At 42.7% G+C, this 20,760-nt stretch overlaps 6 protein-coding genes across 6 annotated transcripts; 5 read left to right on the top strand and 1 right to left on the bottom strand.

Annotated features, from left to right (window-relative positions):
* Positions 1-357: 357 nt before the first annotated feature.
* I206_101391 (uncharacterized protein) lies at positions 358-5,899 on the top strand (the record flags this gene model as incomplete). The annotated part of the gene is made up of 17 exons (XM_019158339.1): positions 358-429; positions 492-699; positions 763-1,803; positions 1,868-2,053; positions 2,119-2,267; positions 2,324-2,896; positions 2,950-3,194; positions 3,276-3,756; positions 3,823-3,990; positions 4,061-4,335; positions 4,392-4,524; positions 4,585-4,804; positions 4,871-4,969; positions 5,029-5,204; positions 5,274-5,507; positions 5,569-5,665; positions 5,757-5,899. 17 exons carry the CDS (start codon positions 358-360, stop codon positions 5,897-5,899), a joined length of 4,500 nt encoding a protein of 1,499 aa, XP_019008952.1.
* Positions 5,900-6,586: 687 nt separating this feature from the next.
* I206_101390 (uncharacterized protein) lies at positions 6,587-7,489 on the top strand (the record flags this gene model as incomplete). Its single annotated transcript, XM_019158340.1, has 1 exon — positions 6,587-7,489. The coding sequence occupies one exon, from the start codon at positions 6,587-6,589 to the stop codon at positions 7,487-7,489; it is 903 nt and encodes a 300-aa protein (XP_019008953.1).
* A 1,505-nt stretch (positions 7,490-8,994) lies between these two features.
* On the top strand, positions 8,995-9,777 carry I206_101389 (uncharacterized protein; the record flags this gene model as incomplete). The annotated part of the gene is made up of 1 exon (XM_019158341.1): positions 8,995-9,777. The coding sequence occupies one exon, from the start codon at positions 8,995-8,997 to the stop codon at positions 9,775-9,777; it is 783 nt and encodes a 260-aa protein (XP_019008954.1).
* Positions 9,778-10,134: 357 nt separating this feature from the next.
* Positions 10,135-11,238, bottom strand: I206_101388 (eukaryotic translation initiation factor 3 subunit F; the record flags this gene model as incomplete). The annotated part of the gene is made up of 4 exons (XM_019158342.1): positions 10,135-10,469; positions 10,540-10,781; positions 10,842-11,114; positions 11,174-11,238. The coding sequence occupies 4 exons, from the start codon at positions 11,236-11,238 to the stop codon at positions 10,135-10,137; spliced, it is 915 nt and encodes a 304-aa protein (XP_019008955.1).
* Positions 11,239-11,656: 418 nt separating this feature from the next.
* On the top strand, positions 11,657-18,527 carry I206_101387 (uncharacterized protein; the record flags this gene model as incomplete). Its single annotated transcript, XM_019158343.1, has 11 exons — positions 11,657-11,698; positions 11,765-12,139; positions 12,200-12,262; positions 12,320-14,269; positions 14,333-14,695; positions 14,761-16,053; positions 16,155-16,386; positions 16,459-16,751; positions 16,810-17,630; positions 17,706-17,871; positions 17,949-18,527. 11 exons carry the CDS (start codon positions 11,657-11,659, stop codon positions 18,525-18,527), a joined length of 6,177 nt encoding a protein of 2,058 aa, XP_019008956.1.
* A 730-nt stretch (positions 18,528-19,257) lies between these two features.
* Positions 19,258-20,215, top strand: I206_101386 (uncharacterized protein; the record flags this gene model as incomplete). The annotated part of the gene is made up of 4 exons (XM_019158344.1): positions 19,258-19,313; positions 19,440-19,502; positions 19,626-19,691; positions 19,777-20,215. The coding sequence occupies 4 exons, from the start codon at positions 19,258-19,260 to the stop codon at positions 20,213-20,215; spliced, it is 624 nt and encodes a 207-aa protein (XP_019008957.1).
* Between the last annotated feature and the right edge of the window lie 545 nt (positions 20,216-20,760).

Here is a 20,760-nt window from a genome sequence, read left to right as displayed (position 1 = left end):
GATATGATTTGGTCTTTGACATATATCCTTTCGAGAATGCTAGAATTCCCCTTGTAGAGTGTAGCATTGTGATGCCAACCACCTCCACCACACTGTCAATAGTGATCACGTGATGTATATTTCCACGTGGTTTGCCTTTGTTACGCGTCTTTTGATTGAATCAGCCTCATTTAATATTACCCTACTTTCGACGCGTATCAAGCAATGTTCATCTCATGGCTTCATAATTTCATGATTTCGCTCAAGATATTATAGGCTCATACACACGACCGCGTCGATCACTTAATTACCTCGTCTTGTCATTGTGACTGTGGTTTCTCATAATTTAATACAAGCCGCTGGCGAAAAGTTTCAATCATGGCCCCCGCCAAAGGTTTAGCAGCCCTTCGAGAGGCGCGTGCTAAAGGCGGAAGATTAGGTCAATGGAAAGTGAGTATAGCTGGATTGGTCGGAGGAGAGACAATGCAGCTTACAGAGCATACTTTTCACAGCCATCCGAATCCGAGCTATATGATGAAGTTACGGATGATCAGTATCGATCAATTGTTGGTGATCGACTGGACGCAGATGATTTCATAGAAGATGACGATCATGGAGGATATGTTGATAATGGTATGGATGATTGGGATAATGGTCGAGATGAGGATGAAAGTGAGGATGAAGATGCTTTCGAAGGTGAAGATGAAGAATTCAGGAAAGGTAAGCAAATTAAATCAGACTTGATTCCCGGCATGTGATCTGATTGAACTTTGTATGTTGTAGCTCGACTATTGAAGAAGCAAAAAGCGAGAGCACGGGCGAATGCTGGGAAACCATTAGCAAAAACCAATAAACCTAAAGCTAAATCAGCTTTCTCAGATTACGCTAGACCAGTAGCTTCCTCTTCTTCCTCGACTTATAGACCTGCTCCAAACGCAATGCAAGAAGACGATTTCATGGCATCCCTCTTGTCTAGTGTAACCTCAACAGCAAATGATACGGCAGCTAGAAAACGGAAATCATCGCCCGACATACCTTCATCCGAGGGATTACACCCATCGTCAGACTCTTCATTCTTCAGTTCAAGTGGTAGAAAAAGATATGGGATAGAAGAGGATGACGAAGATGACGATCATAATTCTCCCTCTATATGGGACGCGAAAAGAGGCGTGATGGGTAAAAAACCAAGAATGAGTGATATCACTGTTGTACCTTCTCATCAAGACTATGATCAAGAAAACGATTTCATAATGGATGTAGATGAAGAAGAAATTATGGTCAAACCTGAACTTATAGATGAAGATGAAGAGGACGATGAAATGCAAATCAGAAAGATTAAGCCTCTTGCAGCGACCACTGCTAACTTGAATGGGGCTACAACGGCGAGGAGGAAAGTCATCAACTCTAATTCAATTAAGAACGTTTTGAAACCTGATCCGGTCAAAGTCAAAGCCGAGCCTATCGATGAGGACAACATCGAGATCGTCAAACCTCGCTTGAGCTCGACGTCTACCCCAAGGAATGGCAAAGTGTTGAACGGGGCTTCCCATTGGTCCGCCATACAAGAATCATTACTTCAACCTCAAACGAAAGGATCTGAATTAGAAGAAGTCAAAGCTTCTTTCAGTTCTGTTAAGGCTGAGAACGTTTTGGAGGAAGATGGAAGTTTAAGTATGTTCTGGTTAGACCACTTCGAACAAGATGGTGTGGTCTTGTTTGTCGGTAAAGTGCTAGATAGGCAGAGTGGTAAACACGTTAGTGCTTGTGTCAGTATAAATGGGATAGAAAGGAATTTATTCGTGAAACCCCGAGCGAAAAGAGTTGGTGAGTCAGCTTGGTATCCATATTGGTGGTTTCGATCAAGCTGATAATATGGATGATTTGATAGTGCAAGGTCAAGAAACAGACGATGATGTTTCACGAACAGACGTCTTTACGGAATTTGATAGTATACGTAGAAAAGCAGGTATAGAAGAATGGGCTGCATCCTACGTTCAACGTAAATATGCATTTGAGGATAAATCTGTGGAGAAAGGTGAAAGCGAATGGATGAAAGTCGCTTATGGATTTGATCGTCAGTCTAGTCTAAGCTATAAATTAAGAAAATTTCGAGAGAACTGATGAGACAACTGTTCCTAGAACCCGAGATACCGATGGGCACAACAGGTCAAACGTTTAGTCATGTCTTCGGTACCAATACTACCCCATTCGAATTATTGGTATTGAAGAGGAAAATCATGGGTCCATGTTGGCTGAAAATTGAAAATCCAACCCTAAGCACAAAGTCTGTACGTCAGCTTCCAAGCAAGCTTCATAGTCCGACTAAGCTGATGGATGTGAGCAGGCTTCTTGGTGCAAGATCGAATTTACAGTCTCGGACCCGAAGACTGTCAACCCTTTCTCCGAAACCGATAATGCTGCTCCGAAAGATACACCACCTTTAACCATAATGTCAATATCACTTCGAACAATCGTCAACCACCGAGAGAACAAGACTGAACTGTTATGTGCCACAACGAGAACATGGGAGGGATGTAACATTGAAGATCCTACCCCGCCAGATCAATTGCGTTCATCCTTGAATACCATTATTAGACCAATAGAGAAGTTCCCTCCAGGTTTGGAACAACGGGGTAAAACTGATAAATCACCTTTTCAAACTGTCAAGGCTGAACGAGCTCTGTTAAATTCGCTACTGGCTACAATTCAACGGTTCGACCCGGATGTACTTGTTGGACATAACTTCTTAGGAAATACGTTCGAAGCGCTACTGTATCGTCTGAAGGAGCTGAAAGCAGATCACTGGTCTCGAATAGGACGATTCAGAAGAAAAGGTTTCAACATCTCGAAAGGTGGTAGTAATCATCGATTGCTAGCTGGTAGACTGGTAGCGGATCTATCAAGTGACGCTGTAAAGGTAAGCTGTCCAGCAGGCAGTCGTGAGTATTGGCTGATGACATTTTCGATCAGGGGATGATCTCATCGACAACTTGGTCTCTGACTGAGATGTGTGGTACTCACCTCAAGATACAAAGGGAGGATGTCGACCCCGAAGATACTCACTCATACTTCGATCACACGCTGTCATCTCCAGATAGACTCGTCAAGTTTATCAGGTTGTGCGAGGTGGATGCCTTCTTTCAGATGGCTATCGCTGCCAGAGTGCAGATGGTGCCTTTGACGAAACAGTTGACTAATCTGGCTGGTAATTCTTGGTGAGTCAGCTTGTTCATATACCTTTCGCCGCAGACTTAAGGAATCAGCTCCAGCTGACTGTACGCAATAATTCTTTACAGGAACTTGACACTAAATGGAGGTAGAGCAGTTCGAAATGAATTCATTTTACTACACGAATTCCATCGTTTGAAATACGTCTGTCCCGATAAAGCCCCCTTCAAGAGCAAAAAACATGTCGTGAATGACGAAGAAGACACAGAAGATATAGCGACGAAACCGATCGGAGCGAGGGGGAAAGCCAAATATTCTGGTGGTCTAGTATTCGAACCAAAGAGAGGTCTTTGGGACACTTACATCATGGTCATGGATTTCAACTCTCTTTATCCGTCTATCATCCAAGAATACAACATCGATTTCACGACGGTCGAAAGGGAAGTAGAAGACGACTCGGGTGAGACAGAAGAGAAAATTCCAGATGTTCCTGCCTCGGATGTCTCTCAAGGTGTCTTACCTAGAATTATCGCTACCCTCGTCAATAGACGTAGACAAGTCAAAGGCTTGATGAAGAATAAATCCGCTACACCAGCTCAACTCTTACAGGTAAGTCCCAAACCCTTTCTCCCGGATCTCTCGGAAAATCGAAAGCTGATGGTATTCCTTCGATAGTATGATATTCGACAACAAGCGTTGAAGTTGACTGCGAATTCTATGTATGGTTGTCTTGGTTTTGCCGGATCAAGATTCTCCTCCCGACCCTTGGCAGCTTTGACAACATTCAAAGGTCGAGAGATTTTGACCCATACGAGAGAGTTAGCGGAATCTCTACAGCTTGACGTAAGTGATTGTGTTACATGCGTACCGAACCGTACAATGACTATATATTGATCTGAATAACGCACTTCAGGTCGTGTACGGTGACACAGATTCTGTATTCGTCAATTCCAATGTGACATCTCTTCCAGAAGCACACAGGATCGCAAACGATTTCAAGAAGTTAGTCAATGAACGATATAAGTTACTTGAGATTGATCTCGATGCGATCTTTGAGAGGATTTTATTACTCAACAAGAAGAAGTATGCTGCTGTCAAGATTGAGGATAACGGGGAAAGGAAAACTGAGGTCAAAGGTCTGGATATGAAGCGAAGAGAGTTCAGTAAAGTCTCTAAAGACGCTTCTTCGTGCGTGATCATCCATACCGTTGCTTTGACTTGAGGCTGATGTAACGATTTCATAGAGCCGTACTGAAAGAGATTTTGAGTGGAGAATCGACAGAGATTGTTGTCGAAAAGATACATGAACTCCTAACGAACCTCGGTGAGGCAGTGAAGAATGGCTTAATTCCCTTAGAAGACTTTATAATATTCAAGGTAAATAGACCTGAGCTATTCTGCGTATTTATACAGGCTGACGAATAACGGTCATTTCAGCGACTTGGTAAAAACCCAGAAGATTATCCAGATAAGAAATCTCAGCCCCACGTACAAGTCGCTTTGCGTATGAAAAGCAAAGGAGCATCCGTCAGAGCGCACGATGTCATACCATACATTATGTGTTTGGACGAAAGCGGAAAAGGGGGTAAAACAGCTCAGGCTGAGAGGGCATTCCATCCTGATGATCTGAGAAGACAAGGGTCGGAGCTCAAGATTGGTATGTTCATGCGCTTTGAGCTTTCATTGCGTTAGACTTGAGAGTTGATTGAATTTGGCACGCCAGATTACGACTTCTACCTCGATACACAGATCCTTCAACCTGTTTTAAGGTTGTGCGAGACCATAGAAGGGACAGAACGAGCGAGATTGGCAGAGTGTCTAGGTGAGTTGAAGCCAGGTCGAGTTTCCATATTTCAAGATGACTGATTTGTGCCTTCACAGGTCTCGACCCATCGAGATACGCATCTTCCGGACCTAGTGTATCGGATGAGAAGCAATTCTTCACCTTCGAGTCGCAAATATCGGATAAAGAAAGGTTTAAAGATGCCGAGCCGTTGCAGCTGCGATGTGTATCTTGTGAAAGCGCATTCACTTTCCAAGGCCTGATGGATGAATCTGTGAGTCAAACATCTGACTCCATTGTCGAATGACAAAATGGCTCAGCTAAGCCCGATAAACGATTGTAGACAAATATACAGCCAGTCGGTATATCGTGTTCTGCATGTCAAGCTATCTTACATCCAGCATCAGTTTCGGTACAATTGGAAAATCAAATTCGAGCACATGTATCAAGGTATTATTTAGGTTGGACTGTATGTGATGGAGAAGGGTGTGGGGCAAGGACAAGAATGATGAGTGTATATGGAAAGAGATGTCTTGGGTTAGTCAAGGAAGGATGTAAAGGTACTGTCAGGTTGGAGGTGAGTAATCAAACGGTCGGAGTTACTGCGATGGAATTAAGCTAATATGATGATGACACAGTATAACGATAGTAAATTGTACAATCAATTATTGTATTATCGAAGTTTATTTGATGGTGAAAAAGCCATCTCAAACGCTAGAGGATCACAAAGATTCGGTGAGTTCTCACTGTATTCTCGATTCGATCGATTTCGAACCTTGAGAAAAATAAGCCAAGGTGGAATACTGATTTTTAACGTGATAAACAGAGGAAATACGAGCTTTAGTATTACCTAATACAGCGTTATTCGGTCAACTGGTACAAGTTACTGATAAATATTTGGATAAGAACGGAAGGAGATTTGTAGACATGAAAGGTTTATTCGGATTCATGGAGAGGATTAAGATATAGTAGACTTCTCATTTGGGAGATCATTCGTAAAATATAGTCCTTCAGCTTTTCCCTCACTTGCTTCTTTCGCATATTCGCACTTTTTGATTATGATTATTTGTTTGTTGGCTTTTGTATATTATATCTCATGCATGCTTACAGACTTATCCTCCTTTAAGATGTAAGCTTAGAAGACTTTGCACAATGGATAATTTCCATTCACGTTTCGCTCCAATCAAGCGAGTAAAACGATTTTCCTAGAAGGTTGTTCGCTTAGCTATCGTATTTTCGCTCCTTTGGCATACATTCGAAGGTCTGAAGTCTAGGCTCCATCGATAAGAGACTCGTCACAATACACACAAAGGACTTCCTGCGCTCGACAGGTCTAGGCCTCGTAGTAAGATATTCGTCATAATTATAAACAAAGGACCTGGTGCTTTTGTAAGTTCGCTTAGCTAATGTTTCTTTCAAAATGACGTTCGAGCCTTCACGATGACGTTCAAGCCTTCACAACGTCGTTCGAGCCTTCTTGACATAAAGGATTCACTGAAATACTAGAGAGAAAAATGCTCGATAACTCACCATGCTGATTGATTCAAAGTCCAGACGCAAGGTATATAACAAGCCCTGTTTCCCCTTTCAATTCAGAAAAAAATTCCTCACTTCGCCACTTCCACAAATCCCCATACATATTGAATAGCAACCACTATGCCTTCATCTGATCAATCCATCCCTATGCAGCAATCCAGCACAGAATCAAGGACAACCACTGTGGATGGTCCTAGCAATGATCTTGTATTCGGAAATGCTGGGCAAGATACTCATATCCCTGATTCAGTCCGTGTCCCTGACGAGTATCATGATAATAATCCGCCACCATCGGATCCATCCTCAGAGGACAAAAGTGACTATATCGTTTACAGTACACTTACACATGGGGCAGACTTAATACTCCGATCAGACAACTCATTTGTCCTTAATGAGCCTAAACTCGTCGTAGTAGGCAACCCTTCTCGGACTGTCAGATCCCACGATGTCAAAGGTGCTGAAGAATTTGATGGCTTTTTCAAGGAGAAAATCAACAATCCTGAAGAACAGAATACAGTTCTGCAAAACATTCGCAACCAAATATCAAATCATACAAACGATCCACTTAATCAATTTTTGGATCCTGCTAAAGACATTCCTGGACTTAAGCCTCACTATTCACAAGCAAGAACCTCTCTGAATTCTCTGACTTATAAGGAGGGAGAAAGCATTTTAAACAGTAAAGTAAAGTCTTTACTTGTAGACCATGTTAAAACTTATCGTAGAACGATGGAAAGTGTTGTTAAGGATTGGGCGTACGATCTTTTCAAGAAATCTGATTCCTCTTCTCATGCTGCTGGAAGCACTCAATTGAGAATAGCTCATGTACATACAAAAGCAGAATATTTGGAAAGAACAGGTCTGAATGATGGGTTGGACGTATTGGACCAAGAATTAAATATGGAGGAGTATCAGAGCTCTCTAGATCAAAAATGGGGCGATCTTAAATGGAGGGAGGTGTGGAGGGCCAGATCTCAAGATGGAAAGACATCTATCGGTGGTGCAGGAGAAGGCAAAAGTTAAAGCTAGTAGCGGATATCCATCTTCTTAAGATGTTCCCAGAGGAAGTGAAGGTTCATATACGGTTTTTAAAGTTTATATCACATCCCATTTTCAACCCTTTCATACTTGTGCATGTATAATACACCTATCACCGTTCCACCATTCAGTTGTAGGCTGAATTTCTGCGTAAGGGTCATCAGATATGCTGAGTGGCGGAGAAGAGGGTCATGACATTCGAAAAATTTACGAATGATCAGTTCCACTTCCTTAGCCACTTTCAGCACACAATCAGACTCCTTGAAAGCTAGATTATATATCTTTGTCGAGTCAAATGACGTTCAAGACCTCACAATGACTTCTGGAATGGATAAGGGATTCATCCAATCATAATGGACGTCACATTTACACACAAAGGATGTTGGACGCTCGAAGTGTCAGTCAGCTAGCATTGTTTTCACGATGACGTTGGAGCGTTCTTGACATAAATGATTCGTTCACATATAAAGGACCTATTGCTCAACAAGACCCCATCCTAATCGTCAGCTGAAGAATTTGACATGGTGCAATACAGACAAGAACTGCATCGTATGTAGCGCCAAGAGACAGTATCATAATGGAAGTTGTTTTGATGACCTTTGATCAGGAAGCACCGCATACGTTCAGAATGGCTGAATTACTGCATCATAAAGGAGAAAAAGTGATGAAGCAAAATTTGGCGGAATGTTATCCACAGACTAATATGTATAAACTCAATATCTAGATCAAATTTATCTTTCGCTCATATCATATTTGTGCAGATATTTCAGGACCACTTATTTCACTTTTTGAGGTCTTTTCCTTCCGTTTGTATGTGATATGTGAAGTGATCAGAGCAAGTAATGTACATGCGTGTCAGCAGAAGCACTTATGCGCCATTCCCTCGTTTCCACCATCACATTTGAGCCTTTTTACCAAATCGTCCGCGAAGGCATCCGACTTGTTGTCTAAAGCATTATTCGCTTAGCTATCACCTTCTCGTTGCTTGGCAATATTCGAAGGCCTCGAAATCTAGCCTTTTGACATGAAACTCTTTACAGTCAAAGGATTTTTTACTATTCGCTCTACTCTCGCCGACTCGATGCTGGACAATGACGTTCGACTCATCGCCCAATTCACCAGAAACAAAGGTCCTAGTGCTATGAGGATCGTTCGAGTCAGTACTCCTCGTCCATTACTTTCAGCATGTTCGAAGGCTACAAAATCACCTTTTTACCAAGGGCTCCCAACGGTCAAAGGTTCTTTGGCTCCATGAGGTTTCGTCTCCAAGCGATGCCTTCACAATGACGTTCAAGCCTTCTTGAAAGGTAGAAAGGATTCATCAGATACAAAGGATCTACTGCTCCATAAACACCAATTCCTAGTCGATTGGAGTTCAATTGAAGGGTATAAATTCATAGCTTATTCCCCCTTGATCAAGGAAAAAAGAAAAAGATCTCCACACTCCATCCCTTCCACAGCTGCTCACAACTCATTGACATTTGAACAATATGCCTCCAACAAACCGATCAGAGCCGACTACATATTCTTATGATGGTCCTGCTTCCGAAGGCTCCAAACTTGTGCTTCATCTGAGGGGTGCAAGTAAGACGCACGTCACTCCTAGTGAGAACTATGACCCGCCGTCATCCAATCCATTTTCAGATGATCCAATAAGTGATTATATAATTTATAGTGCTCTTACGGACGGGACAGACTTCGCAATTGAACCATACATCCAAAACGGAAGAGCCATATACCGCGCTTTCTGGCCTCCCCTTAATATAACTGGATGGCCTTCTACCAAATTTAGATCCGCAAAACCCGACGGTATTGTAAAATTTCATGAATTTTTCAAACAGCATAGTCAAGATCCTAAAGAACATGAAAAGATTAGTAGTAGTATCGAGAAAGAAATGCCCAATAATTCACTACATCAATTTGCTGAATATCGGGAAAAGGGAGAATTGCCTAAGGGATTGACTGAAAGGGAAAAAGATAGTATTCTATCGAGAAAAGCAAAAGACTTACTTGTAGAACATACTGACACTTATAGCAAGATGTCTGAAAAGGTTGTTGAGCATTGGGTGGACGAAGTTTTCAGGAAATTTCAGTCTACACATGGACATTCAAGATTAGATATATCTACGGTTCATACGAAAGATGAATTTTTGCGACAGACAGGTATAGAAAAAGAAGCAGGTCTAGTTCCACAGGAAATGGATCTTGAGGATTACGAGTCTGATATAGGTATGAAGTATGGTAATTTAACATTAGAAGAGGTGTTCAGATAACATCAATTACCACGAAACGCAATATGCGCTCAGCAAGACTGGATCCCTCAATGAAGTAGAGAAAGAACAGAAGTATTATCAGACTTTACCTGCCGAAGAGATATACACCGCAGATGATAGATCAGTAGGGGCTGGTCAATATGTAATATTCGGTGTTCAGATCAAATTCAATATTCACCCATTTCATATATGTGCATGTATAAGACACGAGCCGTCAACGTCACGCCTTGATATGTCAGCGAACCGTCAGAGTGCGGATTAGCAGAGCCGGGGAGTGCCAGAGGACAAGGGCAATAACTTAATAACGAGCATCGCATTTGCTGTTTCATCTATACATTCCACATGCTTGAGAAACGTTTATGAAGCAGGAGTTTGCTGCAACAAAGCTAATCTACCCGCTAATTCAACTTGACTTCTAACGAGATTACTCAAGTATGAGACGGTTAAAGTATCTTGCAAACCAGCTTTAACACCTCCCTCATCCTCATTATCTGATCCTGACCATCTACCTAAACCTTCAAGTAAGTATCGACCTACTTCAGCATCAGGGTTTTGAGATCCGCTATTGACTGATTGAACATAAGTTAATGCTTGGTCAATGAGAGTTGACAGTTGTGTCAAAGAGGCTGAAAGTGTAGGGAGAGGTGGAAGCGATGGAGAAGGTGTTGGTGCGGGAGCAGTGAGAAGATCGACTACATCATTTCCAAGTTGTATCAGCAATGCCTTCTGGCAGAAATCTGGGTTAGAGAATAAACAACTCACGAGCAGCTCGTTCACTATCGGCGTATTTGATAACAACGGGTACAGGCAAGAAAGCACAATTCTCAGGCTTGGGGCTTAAGCCTAATTGAGTAGAAACCCATCCTTTTATACCTAATCCTTTCCCAGAAGGATCAAGCTCTGTATCAATGGTCAAATGTACCGAAGGGTGGGGAGAAGTTTCACCAGTGAAGTAATTTTGAATGAGTGCAGAGTAAGCGTTGAGAGTTGGGTGGGTAGCATACCTACATCATCTCATTATCAGTCTGACGCAGCTGATACAGATAAAGCAACAGTAAACTCACCATCCAACAATAGACTCTTTAGCACCGGTCTTTCCCAATAATTGCATCATACCTTGTTGGAAAGGCATATCTACTGCAATTTGGTTCTCATCCTCCTTGTGTGGAACAGCAAATGAAGATCTGATATCAATCTCTTGTCCATTTTCTGACCTTGATCCCATGAGAGTACCGATAACTCGGTTCGAGGAATCAGCTTCGGTAGATTTCCTAGAGTGGTGGGTAAGGATTGAAGCGACGACTGAAGGGTGAACAGTGATGAGAGTAGGTGGTCGGCTACAGAGTTTGTCAGTAAAACCTGATGCGCACGATAGATACATCTGCGTTGAACTCACATTTGAGTAGAAGAAGTAGGGGGAAGGTTGAGGTGAATAGCTGATGAAGATGTATCGAGGGACATCTTGCTTAACGTTTATAGGCTAATAGTTCACTTAGAATATTGATGCTGGGTAGTTGCTAATTGTAGTTGCAGCCTTTTGACGATTTTTCGATGCTATAGTATAATTAGCTTGAAGCAATGGGCAATTAGCTTTCGATGCTATCATGGTAAAATGAAGATTGAACAAAAGACGTAGGAAGTTGAAAAACCATGAACTCTGCCTGATATTCATGGTTTTCGATTGATTACCCTTAAAGTGTGAATATCAGGCTCATGTGGTATATAACCGAGCGTGGAGGTGCTTATTCTTCACGCGCTCAATAATGACGATGAGATCAACTTATTGACATAGGCCTATTCGTTCACTGCTTTCGGCTCCTGCATATAGACAATCAATCTTCACTAAAATACCCCTCAGCTCAGTCAATACTCTGCAGAAATGGCTAGTGAGCCTTCCGTTGACGCTTTGAAAGTGGAAGAGGTGAGATAAGGGATTTTGACTTGCTCGCCTTTCATCCGGATTGCGCTAATCGCTTCAACTTCTCAGTCCCGCTTTCAAGGCGAGGGCGGCGATCTAACGCTTTTACAATGGCTCCGTCATGCCGAACAAGCTATAGAAGTCTTAGAACCGTCAGAACTATTACCCACAATTCCTACACTTCACGCATTCTTCCTCAAGATCTTACTTCCCACAGCGAATCCAACGTTACCAAAACCAGGTAGACCAATTCGACACCTAGTCACGCGATGTCTTGTCAAATTACACCAGCGAGTGGAATCTAGGACCTTGTTCGAGTTTGTACAAGCGCTAGCCAAAGCTGTAGGAGACGGAGGGAATAAGAACATGAGTGCGAACGAAAATGTTGCTCGAGTCGCCAGTTGGTATGCTATTGGAGAGATCATCAGAGCTCACGGGACAAATGTGAGTCATGGTGAATTATAAAGGTCACCACGGCATCAGAGCTGATACAGGAGTGTGTAGATGATGTCCTTTATGGCTGAAATCTGTACTTCTTCCACAAAAGTCCTCAAAAACACCAATCTTGTGAGTTCAAACACTCTTACCCGTTGACAGCTGAAACTAATATATCTGAACATTTAGTCCGTCATCTTACGTGTACACGCCATGCTCGCATTCTCCAAATCCTTGCAATCTGCCGGTAAAGCACTTCCGGATGGTCTCTTGAAAGACCTCCTCAAGTCTTTGCGGAACGGCATACAAGATAAAGCCTTACCCGTTCAGAGGGCTTGTGCAGAAGCGCTCGTGTCTGTCCATACCTATACGTCTCTACTTCAACTCAGAGAGACTATCGATATGATAACTCCCTTAGCTTTGAAGAGTTTGGAAGGAGCGGATTATTTGACTCGAAGATCTCTTAGTCGATTGCTGGCTCATTTCTTAGCAGCAAGTCAGATTCCTGGATCCGGGTTTGTCGCTGTCGATTCAAGCAAGAAATCCGCGACGAAAGAAGGAGAAGATACATCAAATGAACCTACAGTCATGACGTCCGCGGCGGAGGATAGAGGATCAAAGACATTGCTCACAACTGTCGAAATGCTCAAATACCTTTCAGGTCCTTATAACAGACCTCACACGCCACGAAAACTCCTAAATGCGATCATCGACGTATACGCTACCCTATTCACGGCTCTTGGGCCAGAATACGTGGAAGCTCATTACCCCGAGATAGTTAAACATATACTGGATGACCTAGTCATTTTCCAACGAGGAGGCCAAAGCTCAAGATACGAAACTCTGGCAACTAGGGAATCCGTCGGTCTATTGCTACGAGATCTGATCGGTGTGAGGTTGTTGTCTGAACCAGGTCAAGTATCGGCAATTCGAGAATTAACTATCAGCTATCTCAAGAAATGGCAACCCACACTTCTACCAGGTCAACCTCGAATGAACAGTCAAGCCCTCATTATCGCCCTTCGCGAGGTTGCCGGTCTTTTAGAACAACTTGGCAATGCCCCTCCCTCGATTATCGAGCTCCTGGCAGAGCCGCTTGTTAGACTGCTATCTCACGAGTCATATACCATACGTCTGGCAGCTTCATACACGCTAAGACGATTTTGTGCAGCAAATCCCAGCCAATTACCTAGAATGCTGAGTATACTCCTTGCGGATGTGACCAAGGATTTAGGTATGCTGGGAACACCCACAGCGTCGAAGGAATTGCCCCAACGGGTCATTGGCAAATCATTCGCTCTATCGGCATTGATCGCTAGCAGTCCTTCAAGACCACTCTATGTGTCGCATGACATTTCATCAAAGGTCTTTGATCTAGCAGTGTCGTTGCTGAAACAAGCTGGAGACCACGATATACCAATAGCGATGGTCGAGGTGCAGGTAGCTTGGTACCTTATCGCGGCTCTGATGAGTCTTGGTCCATCCTTCGTCAAATTGCACCTTCCTCAATTACTGGTACTCTGGAGAAACGCTTTACCCAAACCCACAAGCAAAGATACATCTGTCGGCGAAAGAGGAGAAACAGAATGGAGCTTCCTTTTATTGGTCAGAGAGTGTACCCTAGCAGCGGTGCTGAATTTCTTAAGGCACAATCAGTCTTTGGTCAATATAGATGTGGCTCGAAGACTATCGACATTGTTGACAAATTCCCTTAATTTCGTCAATGGCTTCGCGACTGCTTATGCTGAGGCTTTGAGAGAACAAGCGAACAATCAAGCTGGGGGCCAATCGCCAATCTTCACTGCTCGACCTTCGTTAGTGGAACGAGAAGCAAACTTGCGTCGAAGAGTTCTACAGTGCTTTACATCGCTCGGTCCATCATCTGCCACGGAATCCATGCAATCTGCCTTACTTCAAGCCGCCATCACCGTTTTCGCCGATCCTGAAAATTATTCCGGTTCGGCAGCTCAAGCTGCTATAGCTGCTCAGTCGGGAAATTTTACCACGATATGGCAATCGACAGATGGATATGCGTTCGGCGTGACTAGTTTGATAAGTGCACGTGAGGGAGAAGGTGGAATTGAAGCTGAAGAGCCATTTTTGAATCGAGATCGAGTTGAAATGGCGGTTGAATCTCAGGTGGGCTACCAGTTAAATTGTTATGATCAATCAGGACTTCAACTAATCTCATGTCTTGGATAGCTCTCCCACCCAATCCTTGGATCGTTGGAGCATGATTTCCTCGAGTTGCTGGTCTCCAAGCCACTACCTGTATCACCTAGACCCGCTCCTCCACAAACAGGCGTGATAGATTCTGGGGTCGAATTATTCGCTATGATGTTCGCTCACCAGAATGCCGAGGGTCAAGTCCAGTCTCTCGCAACATTATCAAGTCATATGCGTTCTAGCAAATTGGAGCGAAATCCTGGACGGAAACAGGCTGTTGTAGCCAATACTATGGCAGCGCTGAAGAGGAGTCTGGCGAACGTGGAAAGTGCTGGACACAAGGCGAGAAAAAGTCTGGGCAGTACTCAGGTCAGCGATCTTATAAAATCGCTTTTACAGGTGGGCAATATTCATCTTCATGCAATTGTGGAGTATGAGCAGACAAGCTGACGAGTTTTGTACAGGACGCTATCTTCGACCCGAGTCCCAGCATACGGTCTTCCGCAGCTGATTCAATGGGACTTCTATCAGCTCTTGCCGGTTCATCGTACCTGTCTTCCCAAATTCAGTGGCTAGTAGATCAAGTTGTCAACAATCGAATTCCCGACTCTCGAGCTGGTTGCGCTTTAGCGTTCGGCGCTATATATAGTAATGTCGGCGGTCTAGCTGGGGGACCAATATTGAAGACCATTGTCAATATCCTCATGTCCCTAGCTACGGACCCTCACCCGGTCGTTCACTTCTGGGCAATGTCAGCTCTCACTCAAGTAGTCAATGCAGCAAATTTATCATACGAACCCTTTGTTCCTACAACTTTGGGAATGATAGCGAATATATATATGCTCGAAACCCACGAACCGGATGGCGGTTCACTTGGATCTGTCAATCTTCGGGGTGACCTACCAGCTTATCAAGTGATTTGTCGACTACTCCATGCGCTCATTGGGGTGCTGGGTCCAGAATTACAAGAACCAGGTAAGGTTCGATCTTTGGTATTCCTCTTAGTACATGAATTCGGAGAAGAAACCGACGAAGGCTTGGCCGTGGAAGCTATCAAATGCGTTCAGCAATTCCTGATGTTCGCACCTTCCGAAGTCGACATCCCTAAACTCGTCACCACCTTCAAATCTCATCTCACCTCGACTCGAAGACCATTGAAAGTTGCTGCTATAACAGCCCTATACCAGATAGTCCAAAGGGATGCGGTTTTGATCTCTAAACTGGGTGGTAATTCCCTGGTCGAAGATCTGTTTGGTTTACTTGATGATGACCCCTCAATCGAAGGTGTGAGACAAGTCATCACGAGCTGGTTGAGCCAGACTGCGTCAAGCTTACCTTCTGGTTGGATTGATTTGTGTCAAAGAATCATGACGAGGACAACAGCTCAGAAATTAGCTCAACAGAAGAAACAATCTCAGGCTCAAGCTCAGGGTGGAGGACCGAAATTCATTGATGACGAAGGTGAATCATTCTCTGGAAATGCAGGGGCGAATACGGGATCGAATGCTTTGAGTTCAAGATGGAGGACTCAACTTTTCGCATTGGAATGTTTACATGAAATAGTACAATCTACATACGATCACAGGAAGTTAGAAAATTTCGATCCGGTATTGGCAAAACGATTGCATGGTGGAAGTACCAAACATATGTTATATAATCGTGTGGGCGATCTGATACGAATGGCATTCAGTGCGAGCGCGGCATTGGTCATGGATGTTAGATTGCAAGGATTAGTCGTTTTGAGGGATGTCATTGAGGTGAGCAACGAGTTTGCCCTGTATGCTCCCTATGGGCCGCTTTTCTGTGAATTTGGATTTCGAGGCTGATAGGGTATATATAATTTGTACGCCTTTAATAGAAATTCGCAAATTCCCCTGATCCGGATTTCGAGTCTTCTTTGCTCCTCGAACAACATCAAGCTCCTATCGCAGCTGCTCTTACTCCTTCCTTCGGTTCCGACTCTGCACCAGAAGTTCTTGCTTCCGCCGTCCAGGTGTGCGCCGTCTTTGTTGGTAGTGGAGTAGTAAAGGAAGTCGGTAGAATGGGTAGGATCTTGAAGCTTTTGACGGGAGCCCTCGAACAATGTAAATGTGGGTTTAGCCTGATCTCAGTAGTGATCCACTCGTTTCGGAAATCCTGCTAACCAAATCATGCAAATACAGCTGGAGAAGTGATCTCACTGGGTGATGTCGATCAGCTCTCGACGAACGCAGCCATCATGCTGAAAATATCGATCTTGACGGCTTGGGCAGAATTGATGATCTCGAGCACTAAGCAATCCTACCTGACTGAGGTAATTAAACCGTATCGGTATCTACTTGGCCCATTCTGGATTGGCGCATTACGTGACTATGCTCAACTGCGGACCGATCCTGAGATGGGTGGTGGGGGTTTGAGCGGTATGGGAGTAGGAATGGATAGTGGAAACGCAATCGGTAGAGAGGTTCTATTACCTGTGAGTATTGACTGTCAATCTTCGAGGGCATCACTGACGCATGGCACGTGCCATTTAGTACTATGAAGCAGCTGTACCAAACTTGCTTCATGCCGTGGCTATTGCCCTTGCAATCAACGATCCATTCGCAATCGGAGCAATGGACGGACAGTCTTTCACCTCCCCTGCTGAACCGCCTAATTACAAATTGACCGTCAAGGACGAGCCGACTCAGAACTTCTACATATTATACGGGTTATCATTCGAATCTTTACTCAAGACTTTGGGCGATAAAGATGGTTCCGCCATTTTGCTCTCCAGAACAAGTCTCAAATTGATGAGCAGTCTGGTCAAACCAGAGCTAAGTGGTTTGACTGTATTCGATTCTCAAATCTTTGACGAATTATGTACGGTCACATACCGTATAGGATTAAGTGATACAGCAAGTACGAAATTGGAAATGATAAATCTTGTCTCCAGTTTTGCTCTTTCCAGGAGAGTTACCGGAAAGTTGAACGAAGAAAAGGTTAAAAGAATATTGTCAATCATAATTTTCGTTTTACGAAACTCGATATCGACTAAAGAATCAAAATCAAATTTCACTCCTTCCGATTCTCTCTTAGACCGAATTAACCTCATAAGGACTTCTTTCGAAAATTACGCAAAAGTCGTGACTTTGATAGATGTTAATCAAAGGTCAACCCTTTATCAAATTGGCTTACACTTATACCTTGATTTACTTTCTGATGAATCACCATACGACATTCCCTCGGGTACGTTGAGTTGTTTGAAGTTGTTAGTTGAGGGTTTAGTGAATTCTCAAGTTCCCGGTGTGGATACTGCTCAAAGGGTCTTACATGGTTTGATTGGTGGTTGCTTGGCCAATGTTGATGATTTGAGGTTAGTCCAAGCGCAATTTCATTTTAATATGATTGAAAATCAGTGAATGTGACTAATTCACGTTGTATTGTTCAGGGCACGAGTCAATCCTATCGCCAATACAAAAATCAAGAATAACCTTCTTGCCATTACACTTATTCTTACAACTTTGCCTGCTGGCGTTAAATTCAGTAAAAATCTGATTGAGAGTGTTGGCTACACAATTGGACAATATCTTGGAGCATCAACAGAAAGGCCTGAAGTGAGTTGGACCTGCAGTGTATTTCTTCTATCTTATGATGGGATCGTCAGCTGACCGACTGCTATTTCGTCTCATAGCTTGGTCTAACAGCAATACACTGTGCTTCGACTTTGCTCACGGCATCCCTCCGACTCTTATCCTCTCCTCTTGGTCCAAATTCTCCTTCAGCCCCTTCTCCAATTCTTCAGCATGCAGCGCTCAACTTATTAAGTCCAATGATAAATTACATTTCAGAAATAATTGTATCTCAAGCTACTTCTTCTGAAGATTCACAAATGAATATAGAAGGATTGAAAGAAATCATTAAAGCATTAGTAGGATGGGTGAATGGATTACCTGAAAAAGATGCATCAAAAGGTTACAGTGTACTCTTACCTACTTTATGTTTATTACTTGATCCACCAGGAGGAGGAGTAGGCGGGAAACAAGGTCAATTACATATTATATCAATTGGAGTTTTAATTGGATTAGCACAATCTAATTCGATTGCATTTAAAGATGCAACTCAATCTATGGGTGAAGGTGAACGTATAGAACTTGAACGTTCCATTAGAGATGCTGTTGGTTCTAGGAATTCAACAAACGGTGGAGGTACAGGGCAAGGAGCAGGAGGAGGAGATAGGAAAGGTGGTATTGAATTAAAATCATTTGGATAGACAGAAGGTTTTTTGGATATTATACCTCATTAGATATATCATGCATCTACAATAGGAATGTTTCGCGAGGCGAGATGTAGTAGTTAGGATCTTTCGATTTACCTCATTCAGATATGTTGGATCTACTCCAAGTATTGGACATGACTCCGAAATAATAGGAAATTTTCAAATGATATCACATGACAGTCTTCTTAATGCGAACATGACTAAAACCTATGGAGCCATTTAGACTGATGTTCTGACTCTAAAGATGACAGCTTATGCTTTGGCTAAAGTACCATATGGTCTCATATAGTGAATATACCTTCATCACATGATATTTGGTATTCAATTTGACTAGTACTATGGGTTTTAATATCGTAAATAAATTGTCTTACAGCCACGAAAAACGTTACTCGTACTTTATCATATAATAAAGATACGTAAAAAGGTACAAATGCGCAGTCACACTTAAGAGTGGGAACAAAGTTATCCGGAGCCAGGTCCAGCCCTTTTTATTTTGATTTACCCTTTGTACCGGTTACCCGAATTTACCATCTATTACGCAAATCTCAATCAAATCCTTCTCATCTTCTCATTCTATACTATACGAGTAAGTTTCAACATATAAATAAAAGCAAGATATAATATCTCCCTAACCTTTTCTTTTTATCTCTTCTTAATTATCAATATATACATATATAGATCAACTTAGACTATTTTACAAGAAAGAATAAAGAAAAAAACCAAGATGAAATTCACTATTATCGCTTCTATCGCTTTGGCTTCTTTAGTTTCTGCACAAAGGTGAGTATTCTTTACTTTCATCCGAGCGTACTTTTACAAAAGGGTATCATCGCATCCTGGAGAAAAGCATGAAATGTGATGGATTGTCATGGAATACAGTTGCTGATCTTTGTATTTCATACTTAGTATTCCAGCATGTGTCGTTACATGTTCAACTCAAGCTGCTGCAGCTGCACAATGTAGTTCCTAGTGAGTCTGATTATCAGATCTGCAATTATCCTCCTAATTGACTATAAGGCTGACGAACTTTCCTCTGTACCCATTTCTCCTTTTTGCTCATACTCGTATTTTCAACGATAATACTCAAATCAGTACCGACGTCACTTGCGTTTGTACAAATGCTGCTTTCCAAAATGCTGCTACCGCCTGTTTGACTGCGTAAGTAGTGGTTTTCATACGTATAACTGATCATGACAATGTGCTGATTGTATCCGGATTCTTCTCCCACCCACGTACCTAATAGCAACTGTACCACAGCCGATCAAACCGCCGCTCTTTCACTTCAACAAGCCTTATGTGCCGGACAATCTATATCCAGTGGATCAGTCACAGCTTCAATTTCAGCTAGTGGAACTTCTTCAGTTGACGCATCAGCTATCGCTTCTCTTACCGAATCCGGTGCTTCAGGTTCTGCTGCTGCTTCATCTCTTGTAGCTAGCGCTTCATCTGCTGTAGCTGCTGCTTCTGCTTCTGCTTCTGCTGCTAGCGGTTCAGCTTCTGGTTCCGCCGGTTCAGCAAAGGCTAGTGGAACATCTGCAGCTGCTGCAGCTACTTCTGCTGCTGCATCCGCTACTTCTGCCGCCGCTTCTAGCGCCAACAAACTCGAATTCTCCCTTAAAGGACTCGTTGGTCCTGTTATTGGAGTTGTAGGTCTCCTCGCTGGAGCTGTTTTTGCTCTTTAAATTTAGTCTAGCTTAGAGAGATTAATAATCTAGGATCACATGTTGACAAATGTGTATATGTGCTTCTCGGAATCTTATATAATATATCCTACCCTCTGTAGTCACAAGTCACAATCCGGATGGTAGGATTAACAGAATTCTCTTTGTGCAAATTTCCATAGTCATATTCAGGTAATTTTTGTCCTATAGTCCGTAATAAATAGTAAAAGTAATATAAATTGATATGTCATTAAGTAAATTCTAATAATCCATTTCATTGAGCTCTGCATTATCATTATCATTACAATATCGTTATCGTGATAGCATCTTAGGTACAGTCATTCCAGCAAATCCAGCTTGTGCTAGAACACAGGCAGATGTCCGATAAACTCATACTGTGCTAGCCTGTCTATCTAAGTAGCTTGAATGACATTTCTAATCTTGAATCTTGGTCGGAGCGATTTTATTCTGCGATCCTTCCTTTTCTGATCCAATTTTGAGGAACATTGATAAATGCAGCCCGATAAGCGTAAGTGGATAATTCAGTTAAGGCTACCTCTGATATC

This window comes from Kwoniella pini, chromosome 2 (assembly GCF_000512605.2).
Source record: "Kwoniella pini CBS 10737 chromosome 2, complete sequence".
Classification (NCBI taxonomy): Eukaryota; Fungi; Basidiomycota; class Tremellomycetes; order Tremellales; family Cryptococcaceae; genus Kwoniella; species Kwoniella pini.
Note: the sequence above shows the minus strand (reverse complement) of the source record. Positions and strands in the feature narration are given on the sequence as shown.